At 41.8% G+C, this 24540-nt stretch overlaps 1 protein-coding gene across 2 annotated transcripts in view; it reads right to left on the reverse strand.

Moving 5' to 3' along the window:
• The window catches only part of ANKRD55 (ankyrin repeat domain 55), a 111001-nt gene that overhangs the window by 17656 nt on the left and 68805 nt on the right, over positions 1-24540 (reverse strand). For both annotated transcript variants that reach the window (XM_040262550.1, XM_040262549.1), the window contains exons 8-9: positions 13331-13515; positions 3728-3895 (exon numbers count right to left, since the gene is read on the reverse strand). In XM_040262550.1, coding sequence (XP_040118484.1) covers positions 3728-3895; positions 13331-13515 — 353 coding nt within the window. The remainder of the gene's footprint in view (positions 1-3727; positions 3896-13330; positions 13516-24540) is intronic.

Here is a 24540-nt window from a genome sequence, read left to right on the forward strand (position 1 = left end):
TTGGGCATTTGATTTTTCAAAAATGAACAGAGTGAGTCTGTCATTTTAAGGTAAACAATTGACAGTATTGTTGCCAATGACAAAAATCTAGCTTTCATGCAAAAATTAGAAGTTTTGGAAAATTTGTATGCATACTTTGAGCTTGATAGCTTCCTGATACATAAAACCTTTTCTGATGAGATCAGTGGTGACATTAATAAATGTGATTTTTTTTCTAATATTGTAAAATGAAATGTATTATTTAATGGAAGATCTTCATAATTAAGCACACCAATGTTTTTCAAATGACCAATGTAAGATATAAAATCATGCATAGGTATAAGACACATTTAAGGTGCTAGAGAGATGAATGGATTTTAATGTAACAGAATTCAAAAAATTCACTGATAAGGTGACAAAGTCCACACTGCAACCGATCTTTGGGAAACTATTAGATTGGTACAAAAATAATTGTGGTTTCGGACCATAAATTTTAAGTGATTATAACTAGGCTCAAACCCATCTTTATTAATCAAAATAAGAACCATTACAATCAACACATTTTTGCCAATGAGATATAAGTTTGTTTATTCCCTGTAGCGAAAAAATCCATGCTTTGGGATTCGATGAACTGTTGGAAAGCATCTTCTGCCTCCTGCTGGCTGTGGAAGCATTTTCCCTATAAAAAGGGAACCCTCTTACACTGTTGGTGGGAATGCAAACTAGTACAGCCACTATGGAGAACAGTGTGGAGATTCCTTAAAAAACTGGAAATAGAACTGCCTTATGACCCAGCAATCCCACTGCTGGGCATACACACCGAGGAAACCAGAATTGAAAGAGACACGTGTACCCCAATGTTCATCGCAGCACTGTTTATAATAGCCAGGACATGGAAGCAACCTAGATGCCCATCAGCAGATGAATGGATAAGAAAGCTGTGGTACATATACACAATGGAGTATTACTCAGCCATTATAAAGAATACATTTGAATCAGTTCTAATGAGGTGGATGAGACTGGAGCCTTTTATACAGAGTGAAGTAAGCCAGAAAGAAAAACACCAATACAGTATACTAACACATATATATGGAATTTAGAAAGATGGTAATGATAACCCTGTATGTGAGACAGCAAAAGAGACACAGATGTTTAGAACGGACTTTTGGACTCTGTGGGAGAGGGCGAGGGTGGGATGATTTGGGAGAATGGCATTGAAACATGTATACTATCATGTAAGAAACGAATCGCCAGTCTATGTTCGATGCAGGATACAGGATGCTTGGGGCTGGTGCACGAGGATGATCCAGAGAGATGATATGGGGTGGGAGGTAGGAGGGGGGGTTCAGGATTGGGAACTCATGTACACCCGTGGCTGATTCATGTCAATGTATGGCAAAACCAATACAGTATTGTTAAGCAAAATTTAAAAAAAAAAAGTTGTTGAGATGCTTGAAGTCATAGTCAGATGGCAAGAGGTCGGGTGAATACTGCAGATGAGGCTAAACTTTGTAGCCCAATTCATTCAACTTTTGAAGCAGTGGTTGTGTGACATGTGGTCGGGCATTGTCATAGAGAAAAACAAGGCTCTTTCCATTGATCAGTGTTGGCTGCAGGCATTGCAGTTTTCAGTGAATCTCATTGATTTCCTGAGTGTACGTCTCAGATATAATGATTTTGTTGGGATTCAGAAAGCTGTCGCGGATCACTCGAGCAGCAGACCACCAAACAGTGACCATGACCTTTTTTTAGTGCACCTTTGGCTTTGGGGCTTCTTGTTGGTCCGACCACTGAGCTGGTCATCACTGGTTGTCGTCTGAAATTCACTTTTTTTGCATGTCATAATCTGATCAAGAAATGTTTTCTTGTTGTTGCATAGAATAAGAGAAGATGACACTTCAAGATGACAATTTTTTTTTTTTTTTAATTTCTGGTCAGCTCATGAGGCATCCACTTGTCGAGCTTTCTCACCTTTCCAATTTGCTTCAAATGCCAAATAGCCGTAGAATGGTCAATACTGAAGTCTTTGGAAACTTCTCATGTAGTTGTAAGAGGATCAGCTTTGATGATGGCTCTCAGTTTCTCATGGTCAACTTCTGATGGTCGACCACTGTGTTCCTTGTCTTCAAGGCTCTCATCTCCTTTGCAAAACTTCTTGAACCACCACTGCACTATACATTCATTAGCTGTTCCTAGCCCAAATGTGTTGTTGATGTTGCAAGTTGTTTCTGCTTCTTTGCAACCCATTTTTAACTCAAATAAAAAAGTCATTCGAATTTGCTTTTTGCCTAACTACATTTCTATAGTCAAAATCGATATAAAAGAAACAGCAAATAAAAAGTCATTAGAAAAAAGACATAAAGTGAGAAATGCACATTAAAATGTTGTATAACATAACCACATTTATTTAAGAATGTATCCCAATATCAAATGGCAAAGTTCAACAGTATAAAACTGCAATTACTTTTGTACCAACCTAATACTACTTGTCAAGTTTTGGTGTAGCATTGAAGGAAAAGTATCCATAGTTATCTGAAAAGTCTATTAAAATACACCTCCCTTTTTTTACCTATGTGTCTATGTGAGGCCAGATTATTTTCATACACTTCAGTCAAAACAGTCATGTTGCAATGGATTGAATGCAGAGCAGATGTGGGAATCCCGCTGTATTCTATTAAGCTTCTATAAAGCTATCAAGGAGACTTGAAGAGTAAAGAAGAATAAAGCTGCTCTTTTCATTACACTTTTTCTGGTTGGTTTTGAAGAATAGTTTATTTTTAACTAAAAATATGGTATTAATCTTAACGTGTAATGGGTTATTATCACTTTAAGTTACTAAGTAAATATTTTATCAAAAGTGTCTCAGTTTTAGTTTCATGACATAAATATTGATAGGTGTAACTCACATAAACAAAAGCTCTTTTGGGTCCTCCATATTTTTTGAGTATAAACGGGTGCTGAGAACAAAGATTTGGAGAAATGCTGATTTAGGCAAAAGAGCAATTAGTATATTGCCCAAATGGATGTGGAAAGAGAGAAAACAGAAAGAAGAGATTAGAGTTCAGTAAATGTTAGGCTGATACATTCAGGCTTACTACTACCATTTTGCTCCACAGATTCAAGGACATATCATTGTTAGATAACGGTGTCAATTGAAAAAAAAAAAAAAGCACATCATGAGAGTTGTGAGTCACTATTTATTTGGGGGGGAAATGAGGACTATAGCCCAAGAAACAGCATTTCTGTTCACTTTGAGAAACTGCTCAGAGTGGTGAGCAGAGGTGGCTGGGAAGGTTTTGGTGAAGGGGAAGTACATGCAATCAAGCACATAGTTTTTGCGGGAGCTTGCTGCTAGTCATGAGGAACAGCTGTCACCATGAAAGATTTTTGTGCTTTTCTAGATATGAGGAGATGCAAGAATTGAGCTCATAAAATTGGTTCCTGAAAACATCTAACTATCTAGAGAGACCTGTTCTGTCAAGTTATTCCAGAGCACAGAGAGCTTCATTTCTGCTCTCCACCTTGAGCTCCTTTCAGTGGTGGGGTTGTTGAAAGTCAGCAGCGGCAGCAGCACATGGTTTAATCCTTGTAGAGGTAGATGGCAAGTACCAATTCGTAGTTGGCAATGGCAAACACAACTATTAAGTTATAGATCATTTTGCGCTGGTTTTGGCAGTTTAGACAATTGCATCCGATTTTATAAATCTTTGAGACGAAGAAAAAGATGAGTGCCTCCTGGTACACTCACCTGCTCTCTTGGGAGAGGAGCTTGACACAGTCGGTGTGGCCGCAGTACAGGGCATAGGCCAGGGGCGTGCTCTCATTGATGTCTCGCAGGTTGCTGTCCATTCCCAGCTCCAGCAGTGACTGCACACAGTCTGCTTTCCCTGCAGCTGCAGCCCAGTGCAGAGGCGTCCTGAGGGGCCGCGGGGGACAGCACAAGTGTCTGAGTACATGAATGATACAGGTTACCTAGCTGACAACAGCTCCTGCTCAAAGGTGGGTCCTGGCAGGACAGACTTGTTGCTACTTACAGCGTGGAAATGGTTGCACTAAATGGGGTTTCAGGGTGATGGCGTATGTGTGTAGAGGCCTCTCCTCTAATTCTGATACTCTGTGGCCTTTCCCCTTCTTTGGTCTTTCTGAGAATTTCCTCAAAAAGGAAGTAGTGGGTCAAAGGGTATGAACAATTTGAAGGCTCTTTATACATAGTGCCAGGATTGCCTTCCAAGAAAACTGACTCAATTTTTTCCTCCTACCAGCTGTGTCCCTATTCCTTCCTAATATGAAGTGTTATCAACATCTTTAAAGATCTTTGCCAACTCGGTAGGCAAAATTAGTACTTACTTCAGTGTTGTTGAATCTGCATTTCTTTAAATAACATGAGGAAGAACTTTTGAAATACATGTTTATTTGACATTTAATTTCTTCATTGAAATGACCCTTAATGCCTTATGTCCATTTTTCTACGAGGTTGTTAGCTTTTCTTACTAACTCATATAAGCTTTTAAAATATTTAAGGTATTGGGTTTTTTCTAGTTAGGTTTATGAAAACATTTCCTCTAATTTGTTACTTTTTAATTTTTTTTAGTGGTTTTCCATAAAAATTTTAAGAAATTACCACATTTATTTACCTCTTCATTTTTTGTTTTATGATTTTACGTTTTAGAAAGTTCTTCATTAGCCAGAAGGTAGATACATACCAGTGTTTAAACCTTTGATAAGTGGCAAAACCATCATTTTCTTAAAAAAAAAAGCCAGAGACTGGGAGAAAATATTTGCAAATTACACATCCAACAAAGACAGTATGTAAAGTATTTAAAAACAGAACAATAAAAAATATACATACAAATCGATTTTAAAAACTAGCAAAAGATTGAACACTTTATCAAAGAAAGTGTATAAACTGGTAAACAAGCACACGAAAAGATGCTCAGTAACATTTTTCATTCAGAGAAATGCAAATTAAAACTACATGGGATATCACTACATACTGATTTAAATGGCTAAATTTTTTTAAAAAAGGATTTATATATGTGTATAACTGAGTCATTTTGCTGTATAGCAGAGATGGACACAACATTGTAAATCAACTATACTTCAATGAAAAAAAAAAAGTTAAAAAAAACAAACAACCTGGCAATACATGTATGGATGAAGATTCAGGGCAACTTGAACTTTTATACATTTTTTAGAAGCAACCACACCAGAAAATAGTTTGTCAGTTCCTTCTAAAGTTAAGCATACTTACCATATTGCCAAGCAATCTCATGTCTATATCTATAACTAGAGAAATGAAAACTTATGTTTACACAAAAACTTATACACAAATGTTTATAGCTGTACTGTCTGTAATCATCCAAAAGTATAAACAACCCAATGTTCTTCAATGGGTGGATGGACAAACTATAATTTCTCCACAAAATGGAATACTACTCAGCAGTAAAAAGAATAGCCTACTGGTATATGGAACAAAGATGAATCTCAAGTGCCTTCTACCAGGTGAAATAAAGCAACCTCAAAAGATTACATATCGTATATTTCCATTTGCATGACATTCTGGAAAATGCAAAACCCAAGAGAGAGAACTAATCCATGGCTGCCAGAGCTTGGAGATGGGGGAAGCCTTGACTATAAAAGGACAACCTGAGTTGGTGTTGGGATTGATGGCATTGTTTTGGATCTGCCTTGTGGTGATTGCATGAATGTGTTAAAATGCATAGAACTATACATCCCAAAAAAGTAAAGTTTACTAATGTAAATAAATGGGAAACCAATATTTTATTCTAGATTTATTTGTATTTAAACAAAACTGCATGTGTATCTGAATGTGTATTCTGATATGTATGGTGAGATGTGCAACCAATCTGATCATTTTTCCAGTTACATAGCCAGCTTTTCTCAATACCATTTATTAACGCAGTGTGATCAAATTTTAAGATCCTGAACTGTATACATACTTTTCTACCCATCCCCTTTCCTCCATACAAAGATATGGTTGACTTTATGCTCAACTTTAAGGGAGGGATATAGCAGGGTAGATAAGAGAAATAGTCAGTGTCTTTCTGTTTCCAAAAGCCAAGCCCAGAACTGAGAGCAGATGCGGAGCATAACAGTTCCCCAGCTGTGGAAAGAACTATCAAGGCAAATGGGACAAGAAGGTGATAAGAGCAAAAAGGACCACTGGACTCAAGAACAAACGTGAACCTTGCTTCTTTGGCAGAGATGCTGGGAAGTAGGTGGTTGGGGATGTCTGTGTGGTGTGTCTGGACAGTGGGACTCTGGGGGGCTGAAGAAGGGAATGGTGACAGATACATTCCTGTGAATGGGGTTTCCCATGAAGAGAAGGGCTATTCTTCCTGTCAGTCAGTCTGGGAGAGGATCAATCCTGGGGCAGGAAAAGAAGGCATGGGAGGCCTCTCCTTGGTTTCATTCTGGGGCTTGACCCCTGGCAGATGACCACCCCTGGAGAGCCAAGAGGTTTCTCAGACATAGAGGCAGTCTAGGGACCAGACAGAGAAGGACTCAGTTGGGTCTATCTGTGAAGGGGCTTAGGACTTAGTATGGGGAGAGTAGCCATGTCCACAGTATGACCAGAGTCCCCATGGGTAGACTGTGTCCTGTGTCAATCAAGCATCCTCCTCATGTTATGATATGGACAGCAATTTGAGGACACTTAATATAGGACCATATATTTTTTCAACATAGTCATCAATTGCACTGCCTATTTGAGCTTGTACAAGATATGATTCATTCCATTCTATTTGAGAGGTCTCCAGACAATATTTATTATGAAACAAGACAAGGTACCAGCCATATTATACCCTCCTGATTAGAGAATATATTGCCAATAAATTCAGTAGATGGAGGGTTGAACATCAATGCAGTCAGGTTTATCAACACATGACAATTCTCTTTGGCACATTGTGAAATACTTCTTTATGACAATTGCTGAGTGACTGTACTAATGGTCCCATAACTTCATGGCAAATAGATGGGGAAACAATATAAACAGTGAAAGACTTTATTTTTGGGGGCTACAAAATCACTGCGGATGGTGACTACAGTCATGAAATTAAAAGATGCTTTCTCCTTGGAAGAAAAGCTATGACCAACCTAGACAGCATATTAAAAAGCAGAGACATTACTTTGCCAACAAAGGTCCATCTAGTCAAAGTTATGGTTTTTCCGGTAGTCATGTATGGATGAGAGAGCTGGACTATGAAGAAAGCTGAGCACCAAAGAAGTGGTGCTTTTGAACTGCGGTGTTGCAGAACTCTTGAGAGTCTCTTGGACTGCAAGGAAATCCAACCAGTCCATCTTAAAGGAAATCAGTCCTGAATATTCATTGGAAGGACTAATGCTGAAGCTGAAACTCCAATACTTTGGCTACCTGATGAGAAGAACTGATTCATCGGAAAAGACCCTGTTGCTGGGTAAGATTGAAGGCAGAAGAAGAAGGGGATGATAGAGGATGAGATGGTTGGATGATATCATTGAGTCTATGGACATGAGTTTGAGCAAGCTCTGGGAGTTGGTGATGGATAGGGAAGGCTGGCCTGCTGCAGTCCATGGGGTTGCAAACAGACACGACTGAGTGACTGAACTGAACTGAAGAGTGATTATATTAATTTCTCTTGAGGCAGGAAGTAGATGGTCCCCAAGGTAAAGTTTAGAGATTCATTCCCTGTGGACAGAAACTACAAACTATCAATAGCAGGACAACTGAGAGAGGAGGCTGGGCCCTGCCCACACAGAAGATAAGAGCCCACATATTTCTCCTTTTTTGAAGTCAGGAGACCTCCCAACTGCGCATACAAAGAAAGGCTTCTTGGAGGTCAAAACAGGAGTGATGCTGATGCCACCCACCCATAGACCTCTTTCATCTTGGCTAAGAGATGTGTGTGTGCACATGGGAGGATCCTGAGATATAACAGATATGAACTCTGAACCAGGCACATTAAAATGATTGGCCAAGGAAACCTGGAGGAAATGCCCCATATAAGTAACTTAAACTGTCATGAGGGTGCAATTCTTCCTGAGTCTGCCTGTGTGTCTACCCACATATACTGTACTCTTTTTCCTCCTAATAAATACTTTACCTATTTCACTACTTTCTATCTTTGTGGGAATTATTTTTCTGCATGTTGAAGGGCCAGAGCCTTGTTCCTGATCTTTGGTCTAGTGGCTAGGGTTCAGCTTTCTCACTGCTGCAACCTGACCTCAATCTCTAGCCAGGAACTGAAGCCCTGCTTCAAGTGAGGCAGGCTGAGGCAACCCGAGATCATTCTGAACATCAGCATGGAAGAAGAGGTTCAGAAGGACACAGAGAAAAAATTATTTTGCAGAAACAAGAGAAGCATAGATAACTTCTAACTAATACACATAGAGCATTTGTGGGCAATATGTAGTATCCAGTTTCAAGTTATGTAAGCTGTAGTCCCTTTCTTATCTCTAAGCTTCAGGAGAGTCTTCAAACGTAGCAGATTGGACTCAGTTATCACAGTGAGGAGCTGGAGAACCAGGGCCCATGATTCAGAAGAAATTCATCAGAGACAAGCAGTGGGCTGATGAGGCAGCCTCTGAATGACAGGAGATGGTAGGTATAAGAATGCAGTGTTGGTAAGGTGTCAGAAGCCAAGGAACCACTTATTGCACATGCAAACATTCCCTAGATAATTCCCAGAAGTATGTAGGGAGGAGAGTTTGATTAAAGACTCTCCTTCCTGAAGATAAATGACTTGGGTGCTAAAGGAAAGCATGACTTCATAGACTGATGAAATTTGGGCCCTTTAAGCTATACAAGCTATTTATGAGTTATGTGTTCTGTATCATCAATCTTAGGCTAGCACCAAAATGTTTTAAAATGTCATAGATTTATGATGTGTTTTAATAATCTAGGAGGACAAGTTCCCTCATATTTTCCCTCATCCTCTTTTTTTATTTTTAAAAATCATTGCCTTATTTTTCTTCCCTTTTCTCAAAAACTTTCTATCTGGATAAAAAAGAAGGGAAGTGAAGCCACAATTGTTGCAAATGCTTCAATAATTAAACCTATGAAAAATTTGAAAAATTCTCTACTAACACAAATACTAAACATAAGCTTAACTAAAATACTAACACAAGCTTATGTGTCACTGTGAAGGTAGAGCTATACAATGCAGGATGCAGAAATTGAAACAAAATGAAGAGCAGGATGAGCTGAGCTCTGGAGCAGAAACTAGATCCTTCTTGAGATTTTACTTCACTTTGAACCCTTGTAGGGCCCAATCTTTTGCACTTTCTTACTCCTTTTGGATATACTTTCTTCCCTGAGACTGGGGGAACTAAATTTTCTCTCCTAAGCATGGGAGAAATATCAATAACCACAGATATGCAGATGACACAACCCTTATGGCAGAAAGTGAAGAAGAACTTTTGAGCCTCTTGATGAAAGTGAAAGAGGAGAGTGAAAAAGTTGGCTTAAAACTCAACATTCAGAAAACTAAGATCATGGCATCTGGTCCCACCATTTCAGGGCAAATTGATAGGGAAACAGTGGAAACAATGGCTGACTTTATTTTTGGGGGGCTCCAAAATGACTGCAAATGGTGACTGCAGCCATGAAATTAAAAGATGCTTACTCCTTGGAAGGAAAGTTATGACCAACCTAAAGAGCATATTTTAAGTCTGTACAGGAGACAGGGATCAAGACCACTCCATGGAAAAGAAATGCAAAAAAGAAAAATGGCTGTCTGGGGAGGCCTTACAAATAGCTGTGAAAAGAAGAGAAAGGAAAAACAAAGGAGAAAAGGAAAGATATAAGCATCTGAATGCAGTGTTCTAAAGAATAGCAAGAAGAGATAAGAAAGCCTTCTTCAGGGATCAATGCAAGAAATAGAGGAAAAGAACAGAATGGGAAAGACTAGAGATCTCTTCAAGAAAATTAGAGATACCAAGGGAACATTTCATGCAAAGATGGGCTCGATAAAGGACAGAAATGGTATGGACCTAACAGAAGCAGAAGATATTAAGAAGAGGTGGCAAGAATACACAGAAGAACTGCACAAAAAAGATCTTCACGACCAAGATAATCATGATGGTGTGATCACTCACCTAGAGCCAGACATCCTGGAATGTGAAGTCAAGTGGGCCTAGGAAGCATTACTACAAACAAAGTTAGTGGAGGTGATGGAATTCCAGTTGAGCTATTTCAAATCCTAAAAGATGATGCTGTGAAAGTGCTGCACTCAATATGCCAGCAAATTTGGAAAACTCAGCAGTGGCCACAGGACTGGAAAAGGTCAGTTTTCATTCCAATCCCAAAGAAAGGCAATTCCAAAGAATGCTCAAACTACCACACAGTTGGATTCATCTCACATACTAGCAAAATAATGCTCAAAATTCTCCAAGCCAGGCTTCAGCAATACGTGAACCGTGAACTTTCTGATGTTCAAGCTGGTTTTAGAAAAGGCAGAGGAACCAGAAATCAAATTGACAACATCTGCTGGATCATCAAAAAAGCAAGAGAGTTCCAGGAAAACACCTATTTCTGCTTTATTGACTGTGCCAAAGCCTTTGACTGTGTGGATCACAATAAACTGTGGAAAATTCTGAAAGAGATGGGAATACCAGACCACCTGACCTGCCTCTTGAGAAACCTATATGCAGGTCAGGAAGTAACAGTTAGAACTGGACATGGAACAAAAGACTGGTTTCAGAGAGGAAAAGGAGTACGTCAAGGATGTATATTATCACCCTGCTTATTTAACTTATATGCAGAGTACATCATGAGAAACACCAGGCTGGAAGAAGCACAAGCTGGAATCAAGATTGCCGGGAGAAATAGCATAACCTCAGATATGCAGATGACACCACCCTTATGGCAGAAAGTGAAGAGGAACTAAAAAGCCTCTTGATGAAAGTGAAAGAGGAGAGTGAAAAAGTTGGCTTAAAGCTCAACATTCAGAAAACGAAGATCATGGCATCTGGTCCCATCACTTCATGGGAAATAGGGAAAACAGTGGAAACAGTGTCAGACTTTATTTTGGGGGGCTCCAAAATCACTGCAGATGGTGACTGCAGCCATGAAATTAAAAGATGCTTACTCCTTGGAAGAAAAGTTATGATCAACCTAGATAGTATATTCAAAAGCAGAGACATTACTTTGCCAACAAAGGTCCATCTAGTCAAGGCTATGGTTTTTCCTGTGGTCATGTATGGATGTGAGAGTTGGACTGTGAAGAAAGCTGAGCGCCGAAGAATTGATGCTTTTGAACTGTGGTGTTGGAGAAGACTCTTGAGGGTCCCTTGGACTGCAAGGAGATCCAACCAGTCCATTCTGAAGGAGATCCACCCTTGGGTGTTCTTTGGAAGGAATGATGCTAAAGCTGAAACTCCAGTCCTTTGGCCACCTCATGCGAAGAGTTGAGTCATTGGAAAAGACTCTGATGCTGGGAGGGATTGGGGTCAGGAGGAGAAGGGGACGACAGAGGATGAGATGGCTGGATGGCATCACCGACTCGATGGACGTGAATCTGAGTGAACTCCGGGAGATGGTGATGGACAGGGAGACCTGGCGTGCTGCGATTCATGGGGTCGCAAAGAGTCGGACACGACTGAGCGACTGAACTGAGCTGAACTGAACTGAACCACTGGACCACCAGGGAAGTCCCCCTACATGAGTTCTTTTCTTCTCCTTTTGGATCATTCACGTTTTCTCTTCCTGTAACAAAATCCTTCTACTTTTGCACCTCCTCAAGTTCAATATCTACTCTTCAGAAAAGGTCTACTTTCAATGATTTATATATTAATTTAATTAAAGTCATCCTGTTAACTGTCTACAGCTTCTGAGACTTACATGGAACCCAAGATTTCTTTCCCTTGTGTTATAAGGGTTTCAGGTATCAGGAAGTAGTAGGAAGTGCTTCTTGGAGAATCTAAAATCATGGAAGTAGGTGGCTAAATTTGCACTTCAATAGAAAAAGGTTAAAAAAAAACTATATATAATGTACAAGCCTTATACTTGTTTTCAACAATCTTATTTGTTTTTATATTATTCTTATATTTTCACTGAGTCTATGCCTAACTGAAACAGAGGTTAGATAAGGATTGTAATTGAAAATTTCTAATAGTTGATTACTGATGAAGGGCCAGTAGGTGAAAAGCTCTACATTTAAAAGACAAGGGTACAAGTTTTCTTTGAGTTACACAAGGCTGTGATCCATGTGATCATTTTGGTTACTTTTCTGTAATTGGGTTTTCATTTTGGAGGCCATGGGATTGTAGTTCTCACTTCTTCTGTCAGCATATTAAAAAGCAAAGACATCATTTTGCCAACAAAGTTCTGTCTAGTCAAAGCTGTGGTTTTTCCCGTAGTCATGTATGGATGTGAGAGTTGGACCATCAAGAAGTCTGAGCGCCAAAGAATTGATGCTTTCCAACTGTGGTGCTGGAAAAGACTCTTGAGAGTCCTTTGGACAGAAAGGAGATCAAACCAGATAATCCTAAAGGAAATTAACCCTGAATACTCAGTGGAAGGACTGATGCTGAGGCTGAAGCTCTAACACTGGCCACCAGATGAGAAGAGCCGACTCAGTGGAAAAGACCATGATGCTGGGAAAAATTGAGGGCAGGAAGAGAAGGGGACAACAGAGGATGAGATGGCTGAATGGCATCACCAACACAATGGATATGAATTTGAGAAAACTGTGGGAAATAGTGAAGGACAGAGAAGCCTGGCATGCTGAAGTCCATGGGGTCGCAAACAGCTGTACTCAGATTGAACAAGTTTTCACTTAGTTGCTAATTACCTCTTAGGCAAGTCTCTTCACCTTTAACAGCTGTACTCAGATTGAACAAGTTTTCACTTAGTTGCTAATTACCTCTTAGGCAAGTCTCTTCACCTTTCTCGACTCAGCTTCCTTTTCTATGTAAATACATCTTTAGTGACTAAAGAAAACCAAAACAGAACCCTGATAAGGTCACGTCTAGTTCTGAACACAAAGCCTCTATTGTGCTCTTCTCTGGATAACAAGAGCTTGTTGATTTTATGACATAATCCAGGAATGAAGGAAAAAAATAAGACTTACTGTTAAGAACAAAAAGTGCATATAGCAGGAAGCGGATATACAGAAAGCCTTCTGAGAACGGTTCACAAAAAGTGGAAAGTTTGACAATACAGTCACAGCGTTTCTCTTCATAACAATGGTTTTTCCTGTCCTGACTAATATAGGGCAGTTTTTATTGTCACAATCCCAGGTATAAATATTAATATGACTGGTAGTAAGGATATAGTCATATAAGATAACTCCTTAAACATCTTTGTTTTGAGATTAAAATTTGGAAAAGGTGACAGAGTGGCCACAGATACCTGTCGTCCACATCCAGAGCCTGCAGGTTGCACTCAGGGACTCTTGCCAGCTCATTGATGATGTCGCAGAAACCCGCTGCTGCGGCGATGTGCACGCATGTCTTGCCACTCTCATCGTCGTAGTTGATTATGGACGGACCCTGGTGATGGCTCAAAATGATGGAACACAGCATTCTATTTCCACTCTGGAAAAACAGAGTCAAAAGAAGCTCATTATGTATAATCCAGTGCCCTTCCCTGTCTATGCAAATTAAGATAAAAATTCAAAGCAAAAAAAAAAAAATAAATAAAATTAACACACAAAAAAATAAAATGCATTTTATCAAATCCACCAACAAATTTCCACTTGTCTCAAGTCCCAGTAGGGATTTTTGTCTCCCATAAGAGCTAAATTGTCTTCCATAATTAGTGAACTAAGGAGGACTTAAGGCATGTGAGTGCTTAGTCGGGTCTGACTCTTTGGATCCTATGGACTGTAGCCCACCAGGCTTCTCTATCCATGGGATTCTCCAGGCAAGAATACTCAAGTAGGTTGCCATTTCCTCCTCCAGGGGTCTTCCCCACTCAGGGATCAAACCAGTGTCTCCTGAGTCTCCTGCACTGGCAGGCAGATTCTTTACCGTTGATCACCTGGGAAGTCCAGGGAGGAAAGTCTACAAGCAATAAATGCTGGAGAGGGTGTGGAGAAAAGGGAACCCTCTTACACTGTTGGTGGGAATGCAAACTAGTACAGCCACTATGGAGAACAGTGTGGAGATTCCTTAAAAAATTGGAAATAGAACTGCCATACGACCCAGCAATCCCACTACTGGGCATACACACCAAGGAAACCAGAATTGAAAGAGACACATGTACCCCAGTGTTCATCACAGCACTGTTTATAATAGCCAGGACACGGAAGCAACCTAGATGCTCATCAGCAGATGAATGGATAAGAAAGCTGTGGTACATATACACAATGGAGTATTACTCAGCCATTAAAAAGAATACATTTGAATCAGTTCTAATGAGGTGGATAAAACTGGAGCCTATTATGCAGAGTGAAGTAAGCCAGAAAGAAAAACACCAATACAGTATACTAACACATATATATGGAACTTAGAAAGATGGTAACGTTAACCCTGTATGCAAGACAGCAAAAGAGACACAGATGTATAGAACAGTCTTTTGGACTCTGTGGGAAAGGGCGAGGGTGGGATGATTTGGGAGAATGGCATTGAAACATGTATATTATCATATGTGAAATGAATCGCCAGTCCAGGTTCGATGCATGATACAGGATGCTCGGGGCTGGTACACTGGGATGACCCAGAGGGACAGGATGGGGAGGGAGGAGGGAGGGGGTTCAGGATGGGGAACATGTGTACACATGGTGGATACATGTTGATGTATGGCAAAACCAATACAATATTATAAAGTAATTAACCTCCAATTAAATTAAATAAATTTATATTAAAATTAAATAAATATGTGTGTAATTGACTGACATCAGAGCTAGCATGATGGGTGGGCCACCTAGATAGCTTCCTCATTAAATATATGCATCTTGTTTCCTGCTCGCTGTAGAGGTTGACCCCTGAGAAGCTGGCAGTTAATTTTAATATTAACAAAATGACAGTGATGAATACTGACTAGTGGCATAATGATGACCAAAATGATCTGGTAATATTCAAATTGCTAGAAGTCGCATGTAATTTAGTTGTCAAAAATCCTTTTTGAACAGAAGTGGGTCATAACATCCTGGAATGTGAAGTCAAGTGGACCTTAGAAAGCATCACTACGAACAAAGCTAGTGGAAGTGATGGAATTCCAGTTGAGCTATTTCAAATTCTGAAAGATGATGCTGTGAAAGTGCTGCACTCAATATGCCAGCAAATTTGGAAAACTCAGCAGTGGCCACAGGACTGGAAAAGGTCAGTTTTCATTCCAATCCCAAAGAAAGGCAATGTCAAAGAATGCTCAAACTACCACACCATTGTACTCATCTCACATGCTAGTAAAGTAATGCTCAAAATTCTCCAAGACAGGCTTCAGCAATACGTGAACCATGAACTTTCTGATGTTCAAGCTGGTTTCAGAAAAGGCAGAGGAACCAGAGATCAAATTGCCAATATCTGCTGGATCATGGAAAAAGCAAGAGAGTTCCAGAAAAACATCTATTTCTGCTTTAATGACTATGCCAAAGCCTTTGACTGTGTGGATCACAATAAACTGTGGAAAATTCTGAAAGAGATGGGAATACCAGACCACCTGACCTGCCTCTTGAGAAACCTATATGCAGGTCAGGAAGTAACAGTTAGAACTGGGATATGGAACAACAGACTGGTTCCAAATAGGAAAAGCAGTACATCAAGGCTGTATATTGTCACCCTGCTTATTTAACTTATATGCAGAGTGCATCATGAGAAACACTGGGCTGGAAGAAACACAAGCTGGAATCAAGATTGCCGGGAGAAATATCAATAACCTCAGATATACAAATGATACCACCCTTATGGCAGAAAGTGAAGAGGAACTAAAAAGCCTCTTGATGAAAGTGAAAGAGGAGAGTGAAAAAGTTGGCTTAAAGCTCAACATTCAGAAAACGAAGATCATGGCATCATGGTCCATCACTTCATGGGAAATAGATGGGGAAACAGTGGAAACAGTGTCAGACTTTTTTGGGGGGGCTCCAAAATCACTGCAGATGGTGACTGCAGCCATGAAATTAAAAGATGCTTACTCCTTGGAAGAAAAGTTATGATCAACCTAGATAGCATATTGAAAAGCAGAGACATTACTTTGCCAACTAAGGTCCATCTAGTCAAGGCTATGGTTTTACCAGTGGTCATGTATGGATGTGAGAGTTGGACTGTGAAGAAGGCTGAGCACCGAAGAATTGATGCTTTTGAACTGTGATGTTGGAGAAGACTCTTGAGAGTCCCTTGGACTGCAAGGAGATCCAACCAGTCCATTCTGAAGGAGATCAGTCCTGGGATTTCTCTGGAAGGAATGATGCTAAAGCTGAAACTCCAGTACTTTGGCCACCTCATGCGAAGAGTTGACTCATTGGAAAAGACTCTGATGCTGGAGGGATTGGGGGCAGGAGGAGAAGGGGACGACAGAGGATGAGATGGCTGGATGGCATCACTGACTCAATGGATGTGAATCTGAGTGAATTCCGGGAGCTGGTGATGGACAGGGAGGCCTGGCGTGCTGCGATTCATGGGGTCGCAAAGAGTCGGACACGACTGAGCGACTGAACTGAACTGAACTGGGTCATAATTTAGTAGCTAATCAATAAAGAAGTAAAACAAGTATGAAAAGGAAAGAGCTTCAGGAAACCATTTAAATCGGATCCCTCTTTCTGTGTAGATCAATAAGTTTTTAATCTTATCTTTGGAATGAGATTGCTCTACATTCTTTTTAGCAACCTGTCCCAGCCTTAAAAGTCAACAGCTCTTCCTTGAGAGTGTCCTATATCTCTAGCTTGAATAAGTGAGTAAGTAAATATTGTGCATGTTATTTTTCACTGGACTGAAAAATACAAAAAAGCACTATGTAAGCGCTTCCCAGGTGGTTCTAGTGGTAAAGAAACTGCTTGCCAGTTCAGGAGATGCAGGAGACTAGGATTCAATCCCCGGGTCAGGAAAATCCTGGGCACAGCCACCTACTCCAATATTCTTGCCTGGAGAATCTTACGGACAAAGGAGCCTGGCAGGCCACATAGTCCATGGGATTGCAAAGAGTTGGACATGACTGAAGCAGCTTAGCATGCCTGCACTACATAAGCATTTGCAATTTAAGATAACAATAAATCCTCAAAGGCCAATAAAATAAAGTCATTCTGTCTCACACTGTGGAAAGTCTTATCTTTCAGTTTTCTACTGGTATCTGGGTAAAGATTATAAAACAGTCCAAATAACTCATCTGCATTTTCTCAATGAATCCACAGAGACCCTGAATTTCTAGGCGGCAGGTCTTATGGGTAGAATGGAGGTCCCTAGGAGGCATGAGGAGCAGTTTAAAGAAATGGGAGAGATAGGCTGTAGTTCTGGGGGCCAGGAGCTAGGTTACATGCCAGACTCAGGGTCCCTGGGCTGAAAGGGGGTACTGAACCTTTTAAAAGCTGCAATTCTAATACACTCCAAATGCTGTTCAACAGCCATCTCATAATAAATTTTCCAAGTATGTAATATTTCTTTTGGCATTCTTCCCACTTGATTATTTGACCCCAGGGTTGTGTTTTAGAACCTCTGAGTCAGTTTGCACAATTCTGTGGAACAGAACCCATTCATTTTGGCTTTTCCTGTTCCTTTCCCTCCCCTCTCCCTGTTTGCACCAAGAACTCTCCGGATATCCTATGACTCAGCATGGCTTCTCAGAACCACTACACGGTGAACGCTGGAGGGTTTGCCCCCTGTACTGGGGACAGTGGCTGACACCAGTTCTGACAGCTCTTGCAGGACCAAAGGCTGAGGGCAGCAAAACTCTCAACTTTGAGCCCCAGGAAGAGTGCTGAGTGGGTTTAAAATGCTATACCATGGCCAGCTACATAATCTGTGGGGCCCAGGAAAAATGTGGAGCCCTCTGCTCACATGCCAGAGGAATGATGTGTTCCTTTCTTCTGTGGTATCTCTTTTGACCTGTCATGGAGATGTTTATTTGCTATTTAGTGTCACACTCGGTCCCTGGAGGAGGGCATGGCAGCTCACTCCTGGGTTGCCTGGAGAATCCCATGGACACAAGAGCCTGGTGGGCTACAGTCCTTAGGATTGAAGTGACTAAGCAGGCTCGCACATCACACTCCCTTGGGCTGGGCATTCTCACTGTGAGTGCAAGCCCTCCAGGTGGTTAGGGCTCTGGTTCGCCATCCGGATCCTTCCTGAGTCTATCCCCAGAGCCCTGCCAGGGGACAGATCCATAACGTAGTCCCTGCCGGCCACCTTTAGCCTTCCCTCCGTCTCACCTTCCCCCTTACATCCTCATCTCCCTCCATCCTTCTTCTCACAATGACTTTTAAATAATTTGGATCAATGAGTTCAGTACCATGGCATGCTTGTCATCAAAAAGTTGCTACAGTGAACACATCTAAGCTTTCACGCCTGCTTTATCAGCTTTTCTAAAATTCTTTCACCTAATGTTACTTAAACATATTTTGAGGGGTCTGACATATGTATATTTAAGACAATCAAGAAGCCATTTTCCCCTTTTAAGAAGCGCTAGCCACTAGAGAAGTAAAATAGAAGCAAAAAAGAGTGTCCACTCAATGCATTGATTTTGTTTACAGTTTCCTGGAAGAGCAAAGGAATTCGGCTTGCCAAAGTGTTTTAAACAGCAAAACAGCCTGTCACGGGTTCTCCTTCTGTGTGGGATGGAGCGTCAAGCACAGATGGGAAAAACAGAACCCACATCTTACACACTGTCTTCCTCCCTCCTTGCCTGACCCATGCAGGAGCCATTTTGGAAGCAGCCAGCTTAGATGCGGGGTGGGGGTGGGCTGCAGTCCGGCACGTCTGAGTGGGCCCCTTCTGACTTCCGGAGCAGACAGTCCCACTCAGCATTTCCCTTGAGAGCTGGACTCTTACATGGCTTTTCTGGATAAGAGAAATTTCACCCGCTTACCCCTTTTCTCCAAAATGCCTTTGTCCTGAATCTTTCAGACAATTCCTTTGTCTTGAGATCCAACCCTCATTTACATCCCTATTGTTTTTATAATAATATCCTCCCAAGAGTAATGGTGATAGTGATGTTTACCAAGTGAATGTTCTGTGCCCAGCCCGGCCTGTTCTCACTTGTTTAATCCTGACAACAACTCCGTGGGTGTCAGGACTAAACAAGTGAGTACCATGAGGTAGGCACTCTTATCATCCTCATGTAGAGGAGAAATTGGAGGCACAGAGGGATTCTGTCTGTCAGTGAGTCACTCGGTTGTGTCTGACTCTTTGCGACCCCATGGACTGTAGCCTGCCAGGCTCCTCTGCCCATGGGATTTCCCAGGCTAGAATACTGGAATAGGTCACTGTTTCTTTCTCCAGGGCATCTTCCCAACCCAGGGATTGAACCCAGGTCTTCCGCATCACAGGCAGATTCATTGTCCAATGTCACAGCCATGAGGTGGCAAGGCTGGGCCTGACTGCAGAGCCCTGGCACTTCACTGTTACACTATTGTGTCTTCAGTTAAAGGGATGGTTTATTTATTTGATCCTGCATGTTCACACGGGAGGAGTTAAAGTGAAAACGGCCGTTGGTATCAGCAACTTCAGTAGCAGTAAAGTGTGTCTTACCAACTGAGACCTTCTTTCCACATTTGGTGCCTTAAAAGCCTCTCCTACGACGGTTGCCATGGTGCACCCTCACAAGAACTGGAGAGAGCCCTAGAGGGGTCCCGAGGGCTTCCCTGGCGGCTCAGGGGGAAAGAATCTGCCTGCAAAACAGGAGATGCGGGAGACGTGGGTTTGATCCTTGGGTGGAGAAGATCCCCTGGAGAAGGGCATGGCAACCCACCCCAGTATTCTTGCCTGGGAAATCTCATGAACAGAGGAGCCTGGCAGGTTATAGTCCATGGGGTTTCGAAAGAGTTGGACACGACTAAATGACTAAACACAATAAAGAGAGGTCCCTAGTTTGTGAATAGAGGCCCTGGCTCAGTGGTCTTCTTGGCAAACTCAGCTGAACATCCATCAGATGGAGTCTCTAGGCCTGGGAAGCCTTGGTCACAGACACCAGGAAGCACCAGGAGAGAAGAAATGGGTGTTGCCCACAAGCGCCCCTAGGAAAATTGGAGAGTGAGTTTCCATTTGGTGGGAATATTGTTCAACAGGGAAAGAATATTGTATAGATCTTATTATGGAGCTCTAGAATTCTGCATTGGGTGGCCAAATGAGATTGTGGGTTTATTTATTTTTCTTTTATTGTGTTGTTTTATCTGTGGGTAATCCATGAAATTGCCTTCATGTAACCTAAAGACTGCTGGGAACCACTGAGTCCTGGTCATTTTCTCTTTACACCTCATGAAGGAGAAGAATTCATAAGAAGCCTTGCCAAGAAGAAAGTTAGATTAAGCTACAGTAATTGTGTTATCAGAGACTGATAAAAAAACAAGATTTCAATATCCTTATTGTAGACCCTTTTTATTCTAGGTGACTTCCCAAGAAATCTTAGTGCAAGATTTAGGATTAGTTGTTTATTTGTTAACGTGTTGGAGAAATTAGTTCTATGGTGGGTTCTTCAGGAAGGGAACTCCAATCTCTGTCCTTCTCTTGGAAGTAGGGGTCTGTCTGTCACATGACGATGACTGCACAAAGGAGATGAAAGGGTTTCAGGTCACGTGGCCCTTTTAAAGGGCTAGGTGGATTTGTGCTGTGGGAAGAACACTGGCCCTTAAGTTCATCTGGAGCCAAATGTGTTAGACTGGAATGGAGTTGGAGGGCAAGACCTACTAGCTTGTGAACTAGTAGATTGTGAACACACGAGAGTTGAGGGTTTGTGGCTGACTAGAAGAGAAGTGAAGTGAAGTGAAAGTCGCTTAGTCGTGTCCAGCTCTTTGCAACCCCCATGGACTATACAGTCCATGGAATTCTCTAGGTCAGAATACTGAAGTGGGTAGACTTTCCCTTCTTCAGGGGATCTTCCCAATAGAGGGTTCAAACCCAGGTCTACCACATTGCAGGCAGATTCTTTACCAGCTGAGCCACAAGAGAATCCCAAGAATACTGGAGTGGGTAGCCTATCCCTTCTCCAGCAGATCTTCCCAACCCAGGAATCGAACCGGGGTCTCCTGTGTTGCAGGTGGATTCTTTATCAACTGAGCTATCAGGGAAGCCTGACTAGAAGAGAAAGGGGCCCAATATCATAGCTTGGAGTCAGGACCCTTTTCATAGTTAGCCTGTTTGGACCCAGGCTTTCTGCTTGGCCTGATACCAGAGTCTGCTGTATCCCAAAACTTGGGGCTGACCCCCCTGGAGGGCTACTCTAAGATAGAAATGGTTGGGGAGGGGCAGTGAGGCACTGTGACCCTCAGCTGCTGAACTACATCGTTTCACAGGTGTTCTAATGATTAATATGGAAAACGCCCCCACGAAACCTCCTTCCTTGCCGGTGGTCATGTGTAGAAACACTGTCTTTCTGCTGAAATGGAGCCTAATAAAGAGTAACTTGTAACAAATATTGGTTGAACAGAGCATAAATAAATAAATAAAACAAGCCTTACAAACTATGGGCAAAGCCAAACTAGAATTAGACCCGTTCTGTTCTTAGCTTTCTTCTCTTTTTCTCACTATCTCCCGCCTTTCACTATCTTTTCACTTCTTTCTTTACTTGTGTTTACTCCTAGGTGAGTTCCTATTTTTTGGCCGTCTACCCATCTCCTTCCCTCTCTTCAGCCAAGCCCTGGGGAGCTCACACATGCAGACCACTTTAATTTAGGCTGTCTTTTAAGATAACTCCATCTTTGCTTCCAGGGTAATGGGAGTTGATTTAGTAAATTTGACTTTCTCTTTGATTACTTTGGGCTTATGTGGTTTTCTAGTTTTCTTTTAATCAAGCACTGGGAGTTGTGTGGTCCGGGCACCGGTGGGTGTAGGGTGACCCTGGACAATGGTAACCTGCCTGTGCACTAGTTTTCCACCTGTGAACAGAGGGGTTGCATTAAATGACTTTGTGTGGTCCCTCCCAGCTCTAAGGTTCTTTCATCTATGGTCTGGATCCACTGGCCTATGACATTTATAATTATCCTTTGGCATTCTGAATATATTTAAAGTATATTTATAGAATTCTGACACAGTTCAAACAGTTGATCACATATCTTGGCCACCACAGGAAGGAGGAGAATTTCATGCTGGACCAAATCAGTCTCAGACACTAGTGGCTTCATGGTTACATTCAAGAGCTCCAAGGGTGTGTGTATAATTTCCTTAATCACATACCGAATGAGAAAACATGAAATAGTTGCTTTATATTAGGGCAGTTCTTTTTTTTCTACTCACCCTTGAAAAATGCCCTGCAAAAAGAGTACTACTGAGGAAGCTTCTAAATAAACACATTAGCTAGGGTTAGGAAGAAGGGCTCTTGCCTGGAAAGTCCCATGGATGGAGGAGCCTGGTGGGCTGCAGCCCGTGGGGTCCCTGAGAGTCGGACACGACAGAGCGACTTCACTTTCACTTTTCACTTTCATGCATTGGAGAAGGAAATGGCAACCCACTCCAGTGTTCTTGCCTGGAGAATCCCAGGGACGGGGGAGCCTGGTGGGCTACCGTCTATGGGGTCGCACAGAGTCGGACATGACTGAAGCGACTTAGCAGCAGCAGCAGCAGGAGGAAGGAGCTAGAGGTGAGATTTGAGGGGCGGTAGATACTTGGCCCTCTCACTGACCTGTCATCATAGCTATCCTAGATTACATTTCATTAGGAAAAACTCCTTGATACTAAGGCAATGCATTCCTGGAGGTCTCGGTTAAGCTGAAAATGGTCTGTCACAGAAAGAACCCAGTAAAACACTAATTCCAATTCCAGTGGCTTGCAATGGATATGCTTATCGAACTGAATTCAGTGAAAACTTTTTTGGTGTTCATAAAGATTCACAAAGGTCTGTTTTGGGTCTTGAGAGACAGCTGGATGAGTAAGGTATGTTACACTTAAGCATGTGGTCTAGAAGAGGAGATGTAGGTACTCCGCTGATAGTAACACCAGCAATAGAAGGAAGGACACGCTAGACAGAGGGGAAAATTCTAAAAGGGAGTCCAGCAAAGAGGGTAAACTTAGTTGAGCCTTGAGAAATAAGGAGGAACAAGTATAAATTCTGCAGTTAGAAGGGATGAGGCAGGGAAGGCAAGAAGAAAAAAGTATTGGGACTTCCTTGATGTTCCAGTGGTTAAGAATCCGCCTTCTAATGCAGGGGATTCGGGTTTAATCCCTGACGGAGGAACTAAGATCCCACATGTGGCGGGGCAAATTAACCTTTGAGCCTCAACTGCTGAGCCAGAGCACCATAAGGAAAGATTCTGCATACCACAACTAGGACCTGATGCAGCCAAATAAATCAATAAGATTACTGTTAAGTATATACCATTTAAAGAAAAACAAGTAGTAAAAAATGTTTCACCAAAGGGGAAGAGGATGACCAAGGGGAAGATTGGATGAATCTTTCTCATATATTAAGGGGATTATCAATATTCTAGTATGATTGGATTAATGTCTATACAGATTGAAAAGGAGAAGCAGGGAGTAGGGTGGGGTGGCAAGTGGTTGTTCACAGCAGTCAGTGCAAATCAAAGAGTTTGCTCTTTACCAAAAAACAGCACTTGCTGAAGCCTTTTGAGCCAAGAACCGAGGGTGACCATAATTGTTTTTGGTGCAGTAACGGTTACGTGAGTACATTCCTTTGTGATTTGTAGAAAGAGCACCTGGCGGCAATGTGAGAATAGAGTAGAGAAAGAAAGGGCTGAAGTAGAAATACAGATACTGAAACTGTTCCCGTGAGAGAGAGGGGAAGCTTGACCTAAGGCAGTGATGGTGGGTGTACTTCCTCATCGCCATTTGTTCTTCCTGGTCAACTCCCTTTTTTCAACCTGCTCTCAGCATGTATGAGTTGCATTAAATGGGCTCCTCGGCCCTTTGGCTTCCAGTTGGGATTGACCAGTGAGTGGCACTGACAGGAGATGGACATAGGAGGAAATAGTGACTGGGGCATTTATCGTTCAGTTCTCTCCCTGCTAGATCACAGGTTGAGTATTCCATCCAGGGCTACAGTTTCTGTCCTGCGCCCTCTCCTACAGCTACAACTTTTGCTGTGTCTTAGTAACCTTTCCCTCTCAGGCTCTTTTAGGCTGTTTTAGATTCCCTAATGGCAACCTGTGGTTGTGTGTAAATAGCCTTTTTATGAATCTATGCTCAATTAATCCCATCTGAGTGGGCTGCTTCGTGCTAGGACCCTGATCTATACAGTGGGGATAGAAAAGAGGCAACTGTGAGACCTGAGGAGGTGGAAGGAAGAGGTCTTGACAACCAACTGATGTGAATGATGATAAGGAAGGAGTGTTCATGGGCCACCTGGAGGCCTTTGTCTTGGACTACTGGGAGGATGGAAATGTGATGGGAAGGAGAGACTGTGGATTCAGTTTGAACGAGTTGACTTTGATACATCCATGGGAAATGATGGGAAGATGCCTGGTAGAGCTGGAAATGTGAGCCTAGTATCAACAGAGAGGTCAGTGCTGGATTTTGACCTGAGAA

This window comes from Oryx dammah, unplaced genomic scaffold (genome assembly GCF_014754425.2).
Source record: "Oryx dammah isolate SB20612 unplaced genomic scaffold, SCBI_Odam_1.1 HiC_scaffold_20, whole genome shotgun sequence".
In the NCBI taxonomy this organism is placed as follows: domain Eukaryota; kingdom Metazoa; phylum Chordata; class Mammalia; order Artiodactyla; family Bovidae; genus Oryx; species Oryx dammah.